This window comes from Diorhabda sublineata, chromosome 2 (genome assembly GCF_026230105.1).
Source record: "Diorhabda sublineata isolate icDioSubl1.1 chromosome 2, icDioSubl1.1, whole genome shotgun sequence".
Taxonomy (NCBI): Eukaryota; Metazoa; Arthropoda; class Insecta; order Coleoptera; family Chrysomelidae; genus Diorhabda; species Diorhabda sublineata.
In genome coordinates, this window is record NC_079475.1 from 15,540,169 (window position 1) to 15,558,585 (window position 18,417).

Consider the following 18,417-nt stretch of genomic DNA (forward strand, 5'->3'; position numbering starts at 1 on the left):
GCGAAATTTAAAATTCCAATTTCAATAAAATCTTAAATTTCATTTGTTACTATAATAAAGTTGTTAAATTTTGTGTATTTATACGTCATTATTTAACGTATATTTTGGAGTTAAAGCGACATAATTTTAGTTATCCAAATTAGTTCTCAAAATATTTAAAAATTTAGGTTTTTAAATTTCGCGCCTTTACTACATACGCTACCGCTACAGAAGCTAGAAAGTTCCCGTTTTAATCTAAAGGGCGTGTTTCTAAAGATATAAGGAACTTTCCAACCCTACAACTTGGAAATTAAGTATAGTGGCGCCATCTGTTATCGAATATTTGAACTTCATTCAGGACAACGATTGTTTGGGTTGCATTTCCAAAAGCGTTGCGAGCAATAGTACCATGTGTAGTAGTGGCGCGAAATTTAAAATTCCAATTTCAATAAAGTCTTAAATTTAATTTGTTGCTATAATAAAGTTATTGAATTTTGTGTATTTATACGTCATTAGCTAACTTATATTTTGGAGTTAAAGCGACATAATTTTAGTTATCCAAATTAGTTCTCAAAACATTAAAAAATTTAGGTTTTTTAATTTCGCGCTTTTACTACAAATGCTACCGCTATAGAACCTTTTATTATGGCGGACGATAATGACCAGAATACTCTAGAAGGTGTGAGAGAGAAAATATTTTCAAATTTTCTCGAATATTCTAGAGCCTAGCTCTCTGAATATATAAGAGCCCGGTGTCGCTCACCAGAGTTAGTTTAATATGAACAGCGAAACGAGCGATTTCAAAACGAAAAGAAGAGAAGTTATCTGTGAGCCTTTATTTAGAAGTATCACGTGTGAGTATTTTTAATAGTGTGTTTAATTAACTCTCGATTTTGAAACGAAATAGAAAAAAGTTATTTGTGGGTTTTTATTGTGAAATTTCAAATGTGAGTATTTTTAATAGTGTTTAATTAATTCTAATGGTTTTTTTTTTCTTTAAATTGTAATTTTCTTAACCTTCAAAAAGTCGCGCGGCGTCGAATTGATGCCTTCTATATACTTTTGGCCGTAAACAAAATATCGCTCGACCGCTTGAAGGTTAAATATATTTTTTTGTCTCAACATACCCCACGTTTCCGTTACAAAATAATTATCTATAAAATGTTTATTTAATTTATATTTTATAGAATACAATGCCCAGACGTAAGAGAGGAGGAGATTTGGCCAGTTCTGCAGCGAAACGGCGGAAACAAAAAGAATCTCGAAGAAATGAAACGGAATAAGAGCACGAAGCACGTTTACAGAATCAACGGACCAGAATGAGTAACCTGAGAAGCAGAAGAAGCGAAGAAAGAACAGCATTTAAAAGTACTGAAGAGTCGAGAATTTTATAAGATAATCTAACAAAGGAAGCATTCCACTACGAACCGACGAAAAAATATTACAATCATAAATACGTTGTTATTGGAAAAATGAATAACGTACGTTTGCCAGTTTGCCATGTATATATACTCCGGACAATAAAATGAAAAATGTTGTTTATAAACAAGTATTGTAAATAATGAGAAAACGTTTTCAATAAACTTTTTTTTTTACTTTTTAGGTCATAGTTTATTTTTTTATTTCGACTCTACCACGTCATCTCATATCAACTCCCGGGCGAAGCCGGGTTTTTTTTGCTATATATGGAACATAAACAAAACATAATACTTAACAGTCATAGACAATAAAGTTATTTTTTCTTTCTTTTACGGTTTTATATTCTAGCGACGACAGTATCAAACTAAAAAAGAATGTATCGTTTTTGATAATGGTTTTATCGATAGCTCGATACATCGGATTAATATTATAATATCAGTTAAAAATATCGATACATCGATATATCGATACTTTTTCAGCAAGTATATTGTCAATGTCTTCCTGTCAGATGTCATGTATTGGTTATAATTTTGGTTTCAACTATTAAAAATATTTGATTAGCTATTAATATAAATTTCGCACAATTTTATATAACCTACTAATATAAAAGAGTAGTTGTATATTATTTAAAATCATTTTTAATCTTAACTCGAATTTATAGATAAACTTTCTCTTCCCGAAAAACATAACACGTAATTTACAAGGTAGTTCTTTTTTACCTATAATTGGACAATATTAAACAAAAATTCAGAAATGTCGAAGAAGCCAAATAGTGCAACTGCCAGATTGAAACAAGATTACTTGAGGTTAAAAAGAGATCCTGTACCTTATATAACTGCTGAGCCCCTTCCAACAAACATATTAGAATGGTATTTATACATTTAAATTAAACAGTATCTTAGCTTTTATGACTGGAATAGAATGCTATGAAAAGTTCATATGTTTATTATTTTCAGGCATTACGTTGTTTGTGGACCAGAGAAGTCTCCATATGAGGGAGGTTATTATCATGGAAAGCTAGTATTTCCAAGAGAATTTCCCTTTAAACCTCCGTCAATATATATGATAACACCTAATGGAAGATTCAAAACTAATAAAAAACTTTGTCTAAGCATTTCTGATTTCCATCCAGATACTTGGAATCCGGCGTGGAGTGTCTCCACAATTTTAACTGGATTGTTAAGCTTTATGGTGCGTATATTAGTACGATTTATTCCAGATTGTTCAGTTAACTGTTTAATTATAATTGAATTAAGATAATCCAATTTACTCAATTGTTATTTTTTTCTTCTATTTGGTAGTCAGACTTTGACGTCGATGTTTAAAGCTTTGAGAAATTTCTACATCGTAGTTAAATATCACAAATAAATAGTTTGGTGAATGATAGACTAAAAAAGTAAAATTTGGTTATTTCACTAAGACATCTTATTATATTTCAATGTGTATTCAATTTAAATAAGAATAAAAACTATTGTAAGATAAGAGCACTAGTGGCCAGACACTTTAGTGAGAAGAGCTCTTTAACAAATAATTTCAAATGAAAAAAAGAAAAATATCTTCAATTTTTAATAATATTAGGTAATTAGTACTAAGTAAATTCACATAATTAGAATTTCTGAAGACTTTTATTTCTTTCGACCTGCACTTTTATTTAAATTTCTTATGAAGTAATTTATTGAATATCGCTGCAAAAAGTGTATAGAGCTAAAAGAAGATTATATTGAAAATAAAAATATTTTTTCAAACATTTTTGTTTTCTTTATTGCGCCAGGTACTTCTGGGACCATCCTCGTAGAAGGCATACATAAACTTAAAATGTATTTTCACTTGTATTTTTTAGCTTGAAAAAAGTCCAACGCTAGGCAGTATTGAAACAACTGATTACGACAAGAGACAATTTGCATACCAATCGTTGGAGTTCAATTTAAGAAACAAAACTTTTTCTGATTTATTTCCAGAGACAGTAGCATCTATGCAAGTATGTAAACGAGTATTTTTCAGTATCAAATTTTTTCCTAAGCAAAAAAGCAGTTAATATTATGAATGTTGTTTTAGGCGGACCTGGCTGTGAGAAATGCAACACAAGCTGTTAACGTAGAAAATCAAAATAATTCCCAAATCACTGATCAACCCAGTAGTTTCCAATCATGTATAACAAATTTATGTGTCATTATTGGATTTGCAGCTTTCGCCTTTACTGTTAAATATGTTATGAAAACAACAGCATCAGAAGCAGAATGACTGTCAATTATATAATTGTTTCATATTTTTGTTTGAACTCAAAACAAAGTTTTTATGCTGTGAAGCGAAATACCCAAGTATTATTATTTATTATACTTATTCAAGTGTTTAACACTAATAAACATCAATTTATAATACTTATTCAAGTGTCTAACACTAATAAACATCAATTTATAAAATTTAGTATTCAGTAATTGATGTATAGTTGCAGCAGTTATACATTGAATTTCCCACTTCACTATGTTTTTAATTTTTTTGTTATTCGCTAATGATTCTATCCAATAAACAAAAATTCTAGTCTCATATTTCTCATCCATTCCATTCTCTTTTTCAGAAAAAGTCATGTGATTAATCCCAAATCTGTCTTTTGTTTCAGGATGGTAAACAATAAATTATTTACACATTATATAAACATATCTCACTTCTATCTCAATAGCACCATATCCCAAAAAAATTTAAAATTGACATTTTCCATCCAATGTTAAGATGATTTTGCACGATTTTATAGTGCCATATCATTAGTATTAAGAGATTCTGTGTGAGGCGCCAAGTTTCACTATTACAATTAGTTACTCACAACTGTATGCATAAAAATCATGACATATGAGAAGGAAAAATCATATTCCTTTCAAGTGAAGATTTCCAAGAGGTGGTTATAAAAAAAGAGGAAGAAAAAATGACTATTATTTGGTTCTGATCCTGGCCTACACAACTAAGCCAAATATTGTAGCAAACAAAAAGAAAGACTTTTTATCCTTATTTGCAGTCAGTGTGATTTACAAATCGTACCTACTTATTTATCAGGTTATGCTAGATTTAAGAAATTAATTTTGATTTAAAATTTTCCTTCCATTTCGCTCAATATTATTTTGTTTCTTTGATGTTGCTTATTCTTACATTATGTTTTATTCGCATTCAGGATGTCTTTGTAATATATATTTTATAGTCAAATTGGAACTACAGCTGGTGCAAAAGGGTCTGGTGGTAGAAGACATAACCATGAGTGGCCAATTCTTATCCTTCTTGCAATGGTTAAGTCTTATCTGGAGAGACCTGTGAAATTACTTGGTGGGGATGTATAGAGCTGTAAGGAAGTGTTTAAGTTTTGCTGCCACGTTATTCTGGTTATATTGTCGGTAATAGTATAAGTTAAAACACTTTTTGCTTATTGGTCTGCTAATTCAATACCTACGATTCCAATGTGGGAAAGTAACCAGATGATAGTAACTGTTATTTTTTTGGTGTGTGAGAGATTGGTAGGGTGATATATAGATTGGACAATAGGATGATCAGTAAATATATTCAATATATTTCAACACTTTATTTAAAAATATAATCAAAAGTAACAAGTCAATTTAAACAATTATTAATTCATTCCAAAAGTTATAGGAATAAAACCAACATTGGTTTTCAAAAAACTTGGTGGTAGACAATCTTCCATTGAATTATTTTCTTCGGAAAAATTGATTCGTGAAGCGCAAGGAAAACAGTGACCTTCATAGCTGATATTACATACTTCAAATTCAGGTAGACTATTAAAATAATTTGTGATGTAATTGGTCTGATAATTCAAATCGTTTGTGTATAAATCTGGTGTTGCGCAAAAATTATCGCAAGAAAGGGGCAGATGGAGGTTGTATTTGCAAGAAACGTCTTTGTGACAAAAACAACCATAGATCTGAAACATAAAAATCCAATTTCAGTTTGAAAACTGTTGAAATCTTATAAAAAATCAATCTTTAATGTGATAATTCTACGTCTTAGAACATGAATGCAGTCATTTTTTTATACTGAGGACGATTTATGGGAATTGGCCCAGGTGTATAAGTTGCTCCTCTACAGGGTTGTGGTTGCACTGCTTCGAGGTGAAAAACAAACGACCAAACGGGGTTTGAAGAAAGAAGAAAAAAAAAAGAAAGCTCCAGCCTAAAAAACTGACATTTTGACCGACGATTAAAACATCCATTTAGATAGGATAAGGGAAATTTTTTAATAAGAGGAAGGTTTGTTTGTCTAATATAGGAGTCGCTCCTTTGCACGATGGGGTTGTGGTGGTACCTACTTATCGCATCACTAATTGTGACACGCCAGGTAAGCCGCCCTTCACAGTTTGTCTAGGGTTGTTTTCTTCCCCAATTTTGGCTACAATATGAAAGCTGCATAGATTATAATCGGTCACGCCTCAGAACTGTACATGTAGTTTATAATTTTGCGTTTTAGGCCCCTGTAGAATAGAATACAGAATTGAAAAATTTATTTTCAGAAATGACGGTGCAGGAGAGACAAAAAAACTAGTGTATAAAAATAAAAACGAAATACTAAAAATGGAAAAGCTTCTGGACTGGATGACATACACGCAGAAATCATAAAAATAATTGAAGAGAAAAATCTGAACATTATCATTAAATTATTCATTTAGATATATGAAAGTGCAAACATTCCACAAGACTAGCTGGTGTCAGTTTTCTTCTCCCTCCCAAAGATAAACGAAGCTACGAAATGTAGTTATTTTAGACTTATTAGTTCAACTTTCCGACGGGCGCGCTCTTGTACTGAGTGCCACAGATATTTTGTTTCGGTTTTCCCTTACACCTGAAGGATTAACGAGACTTCTCACCCTTCATTATTCCACCCCTACCACAATCTTTACACAATATAAAAGAAAGCAGAAAAAAACTGCAGTGGTTTAGTGATAAACAACCATTAAAGTGAAAATATTGAGCATTAAGTTATGTGTTAATAATTTTATTTTGTTCAAATAAAACGTGTTTTCAATTTTTGTGCATCTAATACTTAATAATATAAGTATCATCTAATAGTTTATATATATAATAAAATATTATTCTATGGACTTATTGTTTCAATTAGAATATTGATTAAACAAAGAAGAAATAAAACTACAGTAAAACAAGCACTAGGAGCTAATTTTTTGATATAATTCAGTTAATCCATTGTAAAAACCACAGTTAAGAGCAAATAATCTATTTTATCAAAATTAAATGTAAAAATAAACATTTAGGTACATGAAGGTTTTAAATAAAATAAACTTGTGTTGTCATCGCGCACCTGCTGGTGTTATAAAAAGGGGCGCGCCCGCCGGAAGGTTAGTGTCGCACATGCTAAAGCTGTTTCTAAAAATTATTTACCAACGCATCTACAAGAAATGTAAACAAGACATTAGCGATGAACAGTTTGGTTTCAATAGTGAATTTGCTACACGAGAAGCATTAGTCAGTCTCATTATACTACTACAAAAATGCGGAAACCAGCAAAAGGATCTCTTCTTATGTTTTATTGATTGTGGAAAGGCTTTCGACAAAGTAAGACACGATAAGCTGATGGACTGCATTTACAGAAAGGGTCTAGACGAGAATGACCTCAAAATCATACAGACGCTTTGTGCTAACCAAACTGCAGTGATGAGAACTGAAACCGGCGACACAGAACCACAACAGCATCAAGCGACAGGGATGCATGTTGTCTCCTCTACTCTTCAATATACAGTGTGTCTACTTAAGCTGGAACTATATGGAAAAATTTTTTATTATTGGCTTTATGAAAAAGTTATTCTTGACAAAAAGTTCTGCATGGTCCAAAAGTCAAAATGCAACTATCTGGTATCAATTTTTTAGAGTAGTATACGAGGTTTGTCAAAAAATCTGAATTTTGTGGAAGAGTACAGTATTTTTATTTTTTACAATTCAGAAAAATCTTATGAATTAAAGTGGTTTTTAATTGAAAGTTATATTTAAATATTATAGTTATTTTTAAATATAGTTATATTTAAATATGCAGCCATTTATTATGAAAATTCAGGTTATGTGAATATTTACAAATGAGTTCGTATCAATTACTCTAGCATATGGTATATTGGTATACTGTATATTCAGAAGAAGTATTTGCCAGAGCATTAGATGAAGCAAGAGAAGTTGTTAAAATCAGTGGAAAAATTCTTAATAATATACAGACCACAAAAATTATCGCATCATTGGTATTTTTGGATATTTTTAATACTTAATTTTAGTTTTTTGGGACAATCTGTATATGTATCAACTTAATAGATATTTTTGGTTTCTTATCATGGGCAAAAAATATCACAATTTCTTACAAAATGCTCTCTGTGCTATTGTTCGTCCACACGCTGCCAGAGTGGTTCGGCAGTACTTAGACGAGGTCGAAATACCCACTCTGAATGGGCCTGACCTTAACCCAATAGAGCATGTCTAGGACAACATCCGGCACCAATAAGAACACTAGATGATCTTCAAAATGTTCTTTTTAACTTCTGGGAAAATATACCGCAAGGATACGTCCAGAACCTGTTTAGAAGCCTTCCAAGACGAATGGAAGCTGTAATTAGAGCGAGGGGCGGCAACACATGCTATTAGAAATTCATTGTCTGGTTTTAGTTTAAACACCATTCATTTTTTTGTATTGATGTTCTGTACAATTTTTTTGATATTTTCTATGTTTGGTAAATCAAACTTTTTGTCCTCTGTAGATTAAACTGATATAAAATAAATGTTGCAAAAAGGCGTATCTATTGGTATTTTAATTCGTAATAATAATAAAATTCGAAAAACAGGCAACACATTTAAATTATTTAAAAAATAATGAGTGATGCATTCATTTTTGTGCGGTGTATATAAGGTACGTTGATGACACGGTCTTATTTACTTAAATACTAAAATTATAGGAGAAGATTATGGCCTTAACATCAACATCATAAAGACCAAAAGATATAGACCCAGATATAGAAATGAAATCAAGCATCGTGCAAGCAAGAAATGTCTTTCTAAAAATGAGACAATTGCTTACATCCCGAGCACTCGACCTTAAAATCCGGTATTGGCAGACGACAGGTTTCATGGCTGAAGAATATTCACGAGTGGACCGGCTTAGACTCTCAGACACTGATAAGAAGGGCCAGAGACTGAAATGACTCATTAGAAGAGGGCACCCAATGAAAAAGAAGTATAAAAATGTGGCTATAGCTAGAAAATTGATGTTAGAAAAGTTATCAAAGGATGTGGAAAAAAGGTAATAGAAATAAAACAGCGTAAATCATATTTCGCAGCTAAATCAATAGGTATATTTTCAAATTGAACTATATCATTTTGATATGGATTTAATACGTTAAATTAATGGAATGGTCGACATCATTGACATTTCTACATATTCACAAAAAAACAAATTAGATGCTGTTGAGAATTTCGTTATTATTATTTGCGTTAAGTCAATGATAATTTTAACATGTCCAAACCTACAAATCAAATTATTACACACATTTTATGGTTTTTGTGAATAATTGTTAGTTATAGCCTTTGATCATGTTCTAGTAGGTCTTAATTAACTCTTTAACAGAGTTGTATATTAATTTGCATTATTATGTTTCTAAATCTTCTTGATTTTAGGGCTCTTTGGTTTTTTCAATAATTTTTGAAAAATAGATAAAATTGACTTTTCGACTTTTCTTTAAGCCTTTATCAAAATATGATATTGAGCCTTACATCTCAAAAAAAACGAATGGGGTACAAAAAGGGCTTAGTTTACGTCTAGTACCCTGTTTAAACCAAACTCCCCAAGAAACAGGTATATTTTACTCGTCTATTTACATTTTATAATTTAATAATCAGTTGTAGCCAGTTAACGAGGTATAATAATGATTTTTTTCAAGTTCAAGAAGGACAATTAAGTGCATCTGTATAAAAAGTAATTATAAAAATTATCACTTTATAAAATGAAGCATCTATGTTTATAATAGATCAAACAAAATTGTCGGCAAAGATTTTTATATAAGTTTTTATAATCTGCAATTATTGATATTGGAAGAACTATATCAGTTATTTATATACTTTAATTGAGACCGAGACTTCCTGAGGATGAGTCTCCAGCCGGGGAATTTAAGGTTACAAGTTAAGAAAAGTTGATTTATGGTTTACACTTTTCAATTATCTACTTTTTACTGTGTTAGATCTTAAGCAATGATCATTCAGCGTAAAAGTTTAACATTTATTGATTGTTTGCTAAAATTATACGAGAGCAAATGTGCTAAAATTGTTTAAAATTTTCGATTTGAATAATATTGTTTATATGTACGCTGTCAATTTTTGTCGACATATAATCTGAATTTTATTTTACAAGGTGTGTCAGTAAACAAAGCGTGCATTTTATTCAATCATAAAATTTATTTGAAAAAGCTCTCTTCCATATCTTTTTTGGAGGAGCTTTTTGATTCACATTAATTATTATCTAATTTTGAGATTATTTATTTCGTTCATTGAAGTTGATCAATTAGATGCTTCCACATTGAAATCCAAAAAATAGTTCTTAAAATGTGAACTCTTGGTTACTTATTATGAAGTTTGCGAAATAAATTTATCAAAAATTTTTTGGGATCATCTTAGGGATAAAAAAATTGATAATGTATTTATATCGAGTTTCGACAATATGCAAAGTTTCCAAAAAAAATTTCAAATCTAAGTTTTAGATCTTTTGGTATTACTCAAAAATAGTTGTTTGCTGTTATTGATATTTACAAATGCAGGGTAACTAGAGGTTAAACGATGATAATAACGGCATTAAAAAATCATAACTCGTTGATGAATTACGAGACTTTCAGAAAAAAAGTCTTGAAAATGTTTGAAAATTAATAATTTCAATCTCAGATATCTCAAATCTCAATTGTTTATAACAAATGAAAGCTTCATATCAATTGTCTGCTTAATGGGAAAAAATATTGGAATGCTCTCAAGCATTTTTAGTGCATATTTCATAAAATAATATGAGAAGAATATTGTTTATCCTCCCTTAAGCTCTAGCCACCCTTGATATGTGAATATTAGTAAAATGAAAAGATCCACAATGTTCTATTGAAGTTTTTGTAACTTTACACAAATTTCACAAAATTCCGGTAGATGATTCCAAAAAATTTTGACAGATCTATTTTGTTGACTCAAAAGTAAAATCGAAAATTTGGGAACACACTTCAGGACTCATTTTATTGGACTAATGCTAATCAATTTTTAATAGTTCTGTTCTACTTTTAATTTAATCTTCTCCTTAGTTGAAATATCTTATTATTTTGCACACTTTGTTTAAATAAACTATTGTTAGACATTTCATACTGTGATTAATTATAATCCTAATACAACATACAATATAATATATATTGGGAATATTCAACTTTTTTAAATATATTTGTACAATATAATCTGGTGTTTCATTGTTTACCTAAATATTTAAATCTACTTCACGATCACAATAATATTGATGAATAATTTCAATAAATTTGAACACGAGGGTGAGTAGATAATACCAAAATTGTAAAGGGCATCGTATATACGTGTGTGAAAATTATTAAAGTATTAAACTGTTTTGGAATAACAGTTTTCCACACTCAATTACAAAATATGCAATTTTGATTATAAATTTTTATCGTTTTTTGAAAAAATCTCAGTTTTTAATGCAAGTACATTAAAAGCTATTGAAGACAAAAAGTAACTTTTGGGGTTGTTTCTATCTATTTTGTACCTCCTAATTCCTAATCCTAATTTTGGAATTCATAATCAAATTAAATTATATAATAATACAAAAAATGATTGGATGATTTGAAAACTACAAAGATATGATCAACAATATTCTTGAACAAATTAATTTCATCGAAATGTAAATCTTTAATACGAGATAAATTGTTGAACGATGAAAGCTTAAAAAATTGTAATAAGTGAAAAAAAAAATAGTAAGATTAAACACATTAGAGAAGAAAAATAATATGTATAATAAATATGAAAGAAAAAATAATATACGGGAAATCTAAGGTCAGGAAGTGGAAGGGGGTGAAAACTACATATCCTATGGAAAAAAGTAAACTAGCAATATTAAAGGTAATAAGAAGATCTATAACTTTTATTGATACATTTTTTTCACACCACCTAGAGTTTTATGTGAAAAATTGAAGTAACCAGGTTTTTGGACTTTGATTTTTATCTTATCTTTACAAAAATACTCTTCACGAAATTTGGTGAAAGCTTATCTTTTTATATCCCAAATACCCTGTAATTTATTTGATTTGGAATAGCTTTGTTTTTGCCGTATTTTGACTTGATATCGAAAAACCAACTTAATTTTCTATCGAAAGTTGTCGCGTTAGAATATAAGGACCTTTTTTTCGTTGAAGTATCTACTTTCTGATGACGCAGAAAAAGATTATCATCGCCATCATTAATTTTATCAGAAAAAACAAAAAAAGTTTTTCCTTGCAATTTTGTTCATGTTTATCAATTTAATGTTGAATTTCAGGTGTAATTAGAGTATAAAGTTTAAATAAATAACTGAAAACTGTACAAATGTTTTCGGATGCAATTTTGTGAGCCTTTTCTAAGAAAATTTACCGTGATGATAGTAATATTTTTTATACCATCAGAAAGTAGAAATTTCAACGAATAAAAAGTTCACCGAATTTTTAGAAAGAAGCTGAAACTTTGACGGGAGAATATTCAATTGAAAACCTAAACAAAATAAGGCGAAAAAGTATATATTTCAAATAAAATAAATTACAGTGTGTTTGGGACATAAATAGCTAAGTTTCTATCAAATTTCGTGAGAAAATATTTGTTTGTAAAAGGTAAAAATAGAAACTTGGTTAGATTTTAACTTTGAGGTTATGTGAGATAAGTGTGAATACAAAATTTATAGATCTTCTTATTACCTACAGCATCGCATTTTAACTTTTTTCCATAAGACTTTTGTTTTGCAGGCAAACGAGAACAACGTTTTTCACTCTTAAAAACTCACCACCTTCCACTTCCCAACCTAAAATCGCCTATAAATTATTTTTCCTTTCATTTTTATTATTGAAGCATAATTTTAATGTAATTCGTGATATAATTGCTTGTTGCCTACCCGGTGATTGGAGTGCGATATTCCATACCCAACAGAGGGAACGTAGTAGTGTGGATTACATGACAGGTGATAGATATTGACAACGTACCCTAGCGTGATTCCAAAAGCCATTATTGTTCTCTTATATCCATATTAAATAAAGTTTATTTTTCTTCCTTCCTGCTCCAGAACGTTTCATCCTACTAATGATTTTTTTTGTTTCTAAAATTATCGAACCGGGTCTACTTGTGAACCATATAAACTGAACCAAATTCCTTTTACATTTTTTTATAGCGTTTCATGGCACAATTGAGTAATCCCAATGCTAGATACGGAAACATATAACACAAAAGTAAATATGTGAGGAAATAGCATTGGAATCCTTTTTATGATCCATAACTCATTGGGTTTCGGGTGATTCATTTGAAAAAATATTTAGTTATTTGAAAAATTAAATACTAGTGCCGTTTTTTTTCAATCTCCGATCGCTCCGAACAGACGCTACGCGGGAAGAAGAAAGCGAGAATGCGCTGTAGGCGAATGTGAAGCTACACTACACACACCGCCATTTTTGACTTTCAGGCGTCAGTCGGCGTTGTGTTACAGCCACATAAACATGTCCGCTTTTATTGATACTCCTGCCAAGTGTGAATTGCGAAGTTTTCCACAGGATGAACCCCGTGGTGCTGCAGAAATCCATCGGAGAATGAGTCGTGTGTATGGGGAAAACTTCATAAGTGATGGTGTTGGTTGTGAATGGTGGCGAAAGTTTAAAGATGGCCGTATTGATGAAAGGTGCCAAGGACACAAATGTGTCGTTTCAGATGACCTGGTTCAATGAGTTGACAGAATCGTTAAAGAAAAACGCTGATTCACCATTACTGCTTTGTCTACGGAATTTCCATAAGTTTCAAGGTCCGTTTTGTACTGTATTGTTACTGAACGATTAGGCTAAAGTGGCGGAAACTTTCTTTGAAGAGAGTATTGAAAAGCTTGTCCTCAGATATGTAATTATGTGGAAAAGAAACCATGAGTGTACCAATCTTTTGGTAGTAAAATTATTGTTTTATATGAACTTGTCTTTCATTTATAGCCTATCCGAGGTTGAAAAAAAATGAAAAAAAAAACGGTCCTCGTAGTCCTTGCATAATTCGACATTGCTGTTCGGAATTACTTTAATGGGAATTGAGTGAACAGCGCCATCTTTCGAATATTTCTACGAGGGTACCTAGAAAATAATATAAAAAACAAAACAGACAATTTCAATAAACTCAAGCTCATAATACTTGTATTCATGGACTGAATAACAGATAAAAATCGAGTTGTGTCATATCAGCATTCAACAAAAAAATTGGTTGCTGCCAAATAAAAAAAGGAGGTTATATGTTACGAGGTGTGTACTAAAAATATAGAGGCTACCTTTATATCTCAGTTTCAAAACACAAGATGGGGTATGGGTATTGAAGAGTTTTCACGAACTCGATTATGTACGTTACCAAGTTAACATGTTGGTTGGTGATTGACGTACATTCACTTAGAGTGTCTTTTCACCATCCAAATGATTACTGATGATGAATTATGGAATTACGGCTATGATCGATCCAGAGAGTATTTTTACTGTGGAATTATCGCCATAACCAAAAAATGATCGTCAAAGTCGGAGGAAAATGCGTCGATTGTTTTCTTCAATTATGAAGGTGTTATAGCACACGAATATACTCAGAGACGTCGCACAATCACTTAAGAATAATGTATACGTTGAATTACTGAAAAAATTGCTAGCGTTGAGTGGCTGCACAATAGGACGCCAGCGAATCAATCAAACAGCTATATTTAACAAAGTATCGAGTGTGAAGCTTTAGCAGACTCTGTATATTTCAGACTAAACTTTTGAATCCAAAATACTTCTCAAAAGAGACCGGTTTGATGACAAACATACGATTGAAATTGATGCGACGAATGCAGTGAAGCAATTCAAAAAACTGATTTTTAGAACTACATAAGAAAGTGAAAACACCACTGGGAACTTTTTAATAAAGCTAAAAGTTTGGGTCAAGCCTCGTACTTATTGATTATTAAAAGGATGTTTCCCTATATTTTGATTTGTTCCTATAATTTATAAAGTAGCTACAACGACAGGGGTTTCTACTTATCTATTTTTTACTTAGTATAAGGAATCAGAAAATGAAAAATACAATTTATGTTGATAACTAATGAGTTTTGTGCTTAATACATTGATTTATACTTTACATATCAACTTTATATTTCTTCTCTTTTTAAGAAATATCTGGAAACTCGTTAAAAAATATGAGCATGTTAATGCTCAATGAAAATAAGATAACTTTGAATTCAGCTTTACTTCAATCGTGACATTAAAAACTCACCCTCTAAATATATATCTGAAAATTTTGTGATAACAAAAAATAATCGTTGGTGTACATATTTCTATTTTCTCATAGGTCGATCTAAAAAAATGGTTATCATTCATAAGTGTGAGATGTTTCTATCAAAAAAATTTCGTATAGATTCAGATCAGAGTATTTCTTGGTGAATTGTGAATTTCCATGTCTTATATCTATGAAATTGTTTTAAAAATTGTCAATTGGTCTTGTAAATGATATGCAATGCCCTTTTTACACCTAGAAATTTTGATTAAAGTCAATCTTGTCACATATATTTCTAATCCAATATGCTCATAAAAAATTAATGAATAATTTTAATTTTGATTATTATTTGTTTACCGTACTTTTGACACTGAAACTAACAGGCTGGAAAAATTCAACTTAAATGATGTTGAAACTGAGAATATTGTGCAATAAATGAAAAAATGTGAAAATAGTTACACGAGGGGCACAAACTATATAATAACAAATGATATTCCATTATAATACCTTCTAATGAAATATGCTTTTTAAAATATGTAAGTTTCAGTTTGTTTCAGACAATATAAGTAAATCTGGAATAAAATCCAACACATATAAAAAGACAATGTAGGGTAGAATCCTGTTACATCAATAATACGGTTCTTATGAGAAAAACCAGGTAAAATTCTAATTAGCCAACTTTTGGAGGCAGAGGCAGATATGATAATTGACATCCTAAAAAAGCCCTTAAGTCCCTTCTAGCCGCTGAGAACAGTCTATGCACATACTTTAGAAGATACTGGACATATTTGACATTGAAAATTGACTTTTAGGTTAAAAAATGTGGAAATAACTATGAGGTTGCTTTATTTTTTGAACAACTTATGTTAGTGCTGTACTTTGTACATTTACCTAAGTTTAGAAGCGAGTAGTGCGTGATTTTTATCAAAGCTATTAGCTGTGGGTTAATATCAAATGGACTGCAGAAACAAACATTTTCGGCATATTTTACTTTTTTATTTCCGCAAAGGAACAAAAGCTGTTGCGGCTCAAAAAGAAATATGTCAAGTTTTTGTGTGAATTGCTTAACAGAGCGCATGTGTCAGAATTGGTATAAAAAATTCCGTTCTGGATATTTTTCCCTCAAAGATCAGCAACGGTCTGGTCGGCCTACTGAAGTTGATGATGACCAAAGTCTTAATTGAAGAGGATCGTCAAAAATGTTCGAGAGGTTGTGAAGAGGCTACATATATCACAGACACTTAAAATGTCTTGGGCTAGTTAAGGAGCTTGATATTTGGATAAATGAAAGAAATTCATTTATAATAAAGAATCAACATTTGCGATATGCACCTTAAACGAAATGGAACCGGTCCTTTCTTGGAAAGAATCATCAATGGTGAGGAAAAATGGGTCCTGTACAGTAACAGTTCGAAAACAATCATGGAGCAAACATGATGAACCAGCACAAACCACATCGAAAGCTGAAAAACAACAAAAAAGCTCATGCTGTCAGTTAGGTGGGATTACAAAGATGCTTCCAAGGTGCCCAAGGAACTCAATGATCAATTTTGATGTTTGCTGTCATTATTTAATGAAACTGATTGAAGCAATCAAAGATAAACGGTCACAATCGTCAAATTGGAAAGGTTTAGTGTTCCACCATGATAATGCAAGGTCCCACATATCTTTGGTAACTCGAGGGAAACTATTGAAGTTTGGCTGAACCGTGAAATCACATTCTTCATACAGCCCTGATCTGGCACCATCTAATAACCATTTATTTCGAAATTTGTACTATTTTTTGAATGGTCAAACTTTCACAAATGACAATGACCTTCAATCGCACCTGGTTCAGATTTTTGCTGATAAGTACCAGACATTTTTGGCGATTTAGAGTGATTAGAAAAGATAAAGCGCCCTTTGTGTGGGAGAATTATCCATCCACAGACATATCTATAAAATTATGTGAACAAATCAGTTGAATCAGTTAATCACTACTTGAACGTGGACATAAATATAAAACTATCTAATGTATACGGAGACAACTGTGAAGGCAATTGTACATCGGTGCTTATGACCGAAATATAATTATTTATACAGTATGTAAAATTAGTGAAGTAGAAAATAATGCAGTAACAAGATTGGTCAGAATATGGAAAAAAAGTTCAATGAAACAAATTTTATTCAAATTGAACCATCTTATGCGAAATTCAGGTACGTTCTAAGTTATTTTTTGGTAATTTAAGTCACAGACACCAAGAAATATTCTGTACAATTTATATGAAGACTAAAGGAAGATTTAGAATATCTCGCTGTACAACATGTTTTCTTTTTTTTTTTTTAATGGGAAGCATATGTTTTAAATTTCATATGTACAAAACTTCCATTCATATAATAAGGGAAGCTCTTATATTAATTTATATGCATATTTTGACTGATAATTTTTGAATATCTACTAAGGCACGACCTTATTTTTAAAACTATCAAGTTTTGTTTGATATCAATTTTTCAATTTTTGATAATAAGCGGGTTTGATGTTTGAAAAATCAAGTTTCACATATACAATTACGTTATAATCATAATTATTTTCCAAATGTGATTTTTTAACGTTTTTATAGATCATATTGGTCTTAAAAAATTATTTACAGCACACAGTTTGTTTTTAACCTATAAAGCAAAATAGTAAATAAGAGTAATTTACCTTCAAAAACTTTACTAATATTTTCAGGTGAAAGTGCGATTATATACATTGGAGAAAGTTTATGAGTGGTCGTTGGAAACTTAAAGTTCATATATCGAAGAAAAATAGTGAACCAAAACAATGATCAGTGCGTGATCAAAACGTGAAAATTCCGGACGAAACGTGGCGTGGTATCGTTATTGGTTCAACTCATTGGGATCATAATATACCAGAAATAAAAAGCCGTACAGGTGAAGGTGAAGTACAGGAATGGCATCGTATTTTTTTTATTTATCTGTTGCATAATTTTCTTAAGCATGTCTGGCACGTAAACAGATGATAACATTAGCTATACTTCGACTAAGAAGGGAACTAAAATTTAAATGCTACCGAAATACAAATGAATATTCATAAAAATGAAATGCAAGAAAATAATGACAAGACTGTTGATGACGTTATTTCTAAAACGGCAAATTTTCCGGGAGTATCTTCCTCTAGTGTTTACCGAAATAAAACATTCAAATTGTCTGACGTTAAAAATATTTTTCATGAAGCTATGAAAGAATCACATTGAATAACTGGAAAGAGTGTCCAGAAAACGGTTGAAACCAAAATGTGGAATATAGACATTGTCATTGATATGCAAGTTGAGCCTCTCATTATAAATACTATTAGGACAGTGAAAATTCAATGTCATTTGATAGGGAATAAGAAAATGTGTTCATTGAGGTAAAAAATGAAGATTTCATTCAAATTTTTTTCCGATTTCCTATATTCGGTGTTATGGTAATATCCTGATCACCCGCTATATGCATGAATGTGTTTTGGTTAGGTCGATGAATAGACTTT

The 18,417-nt window shown here is 30.9% G+C and overlaps 1 protein-coding gene and 1 long non-coding RNA gene across 3 annotated transcripts; both read left to right on the top strand.

Annotated features, from left to right (window-relative positions):
* Positions 1-769: 769 nt before the first annotated feature.
* LOC130453319 (uncharacterized) lies at positions 770-1,546 on the top strand. 2 transcript variants are annotated; one of them, XR_008911036.1, is made up of 2 exons: positions 770-833; positions 1,167-1,546. It is a non-coding gene; the product is annotated as an uncharacterized LOC130453319 (long non-coding RNA). The 2 variants fall into 2 exon arrangements; XR_008911035.1 differs by having other exon boundaries at positions 802-926.
* A 341-nt stretch (positions 1,547-1,887) lies between these two features.
* Positions 1,888-3,942, top strand: LOC130452989 (ubiquitin-conjugating enzyme E2 J2-like). The gene is made up of 4 exons (XM_056792557.1): positions 1,888-2,267; positions 2,355-2,589; positions 3,239-3,376; positions 3,454-3,942. Exons 1-4 carry the CDS (start codon positions 2,152-2,154, stop codon positions 3,637-3,639), a joined length of 675 nt encoding a protein of 224 aa, XP_056648535.1. The 5' UTR covers positions 1,888-2,151; the 3' UTR covers positions 3,640-3,942.
* Positions 3,943-18,417: the final 14,475 nt, after the last annotated feature.

What these genes read in the sequence shown, in the direction of transcription:
- LOC130452989 (XM_056792557.1), top strand. Translation starts at nt 2,152, where the DNA reads ATGTCGAAGAAGCCAAATAGTGCAACTGCCAGATTGAAACAAGATTAC. An exon ending in CTGGATTGTTAAGCTTTATG is followed by an intron (nt 2,590 to 3,238) that starts GTGCGTATATTA and finishes TGTATTTTTTAG; the next exon opens with CTTGAAAAAAGTCCAACGCT. An exon ending in AGACAGTAGCATCTATGCAA is followed by an intron (nt 3,377 to 3,453) that starts GTATGTAAACGA and finishes ATGTTGTTTTAG; the next exon opens with GCGGACCTGGCTGTGAGAAA.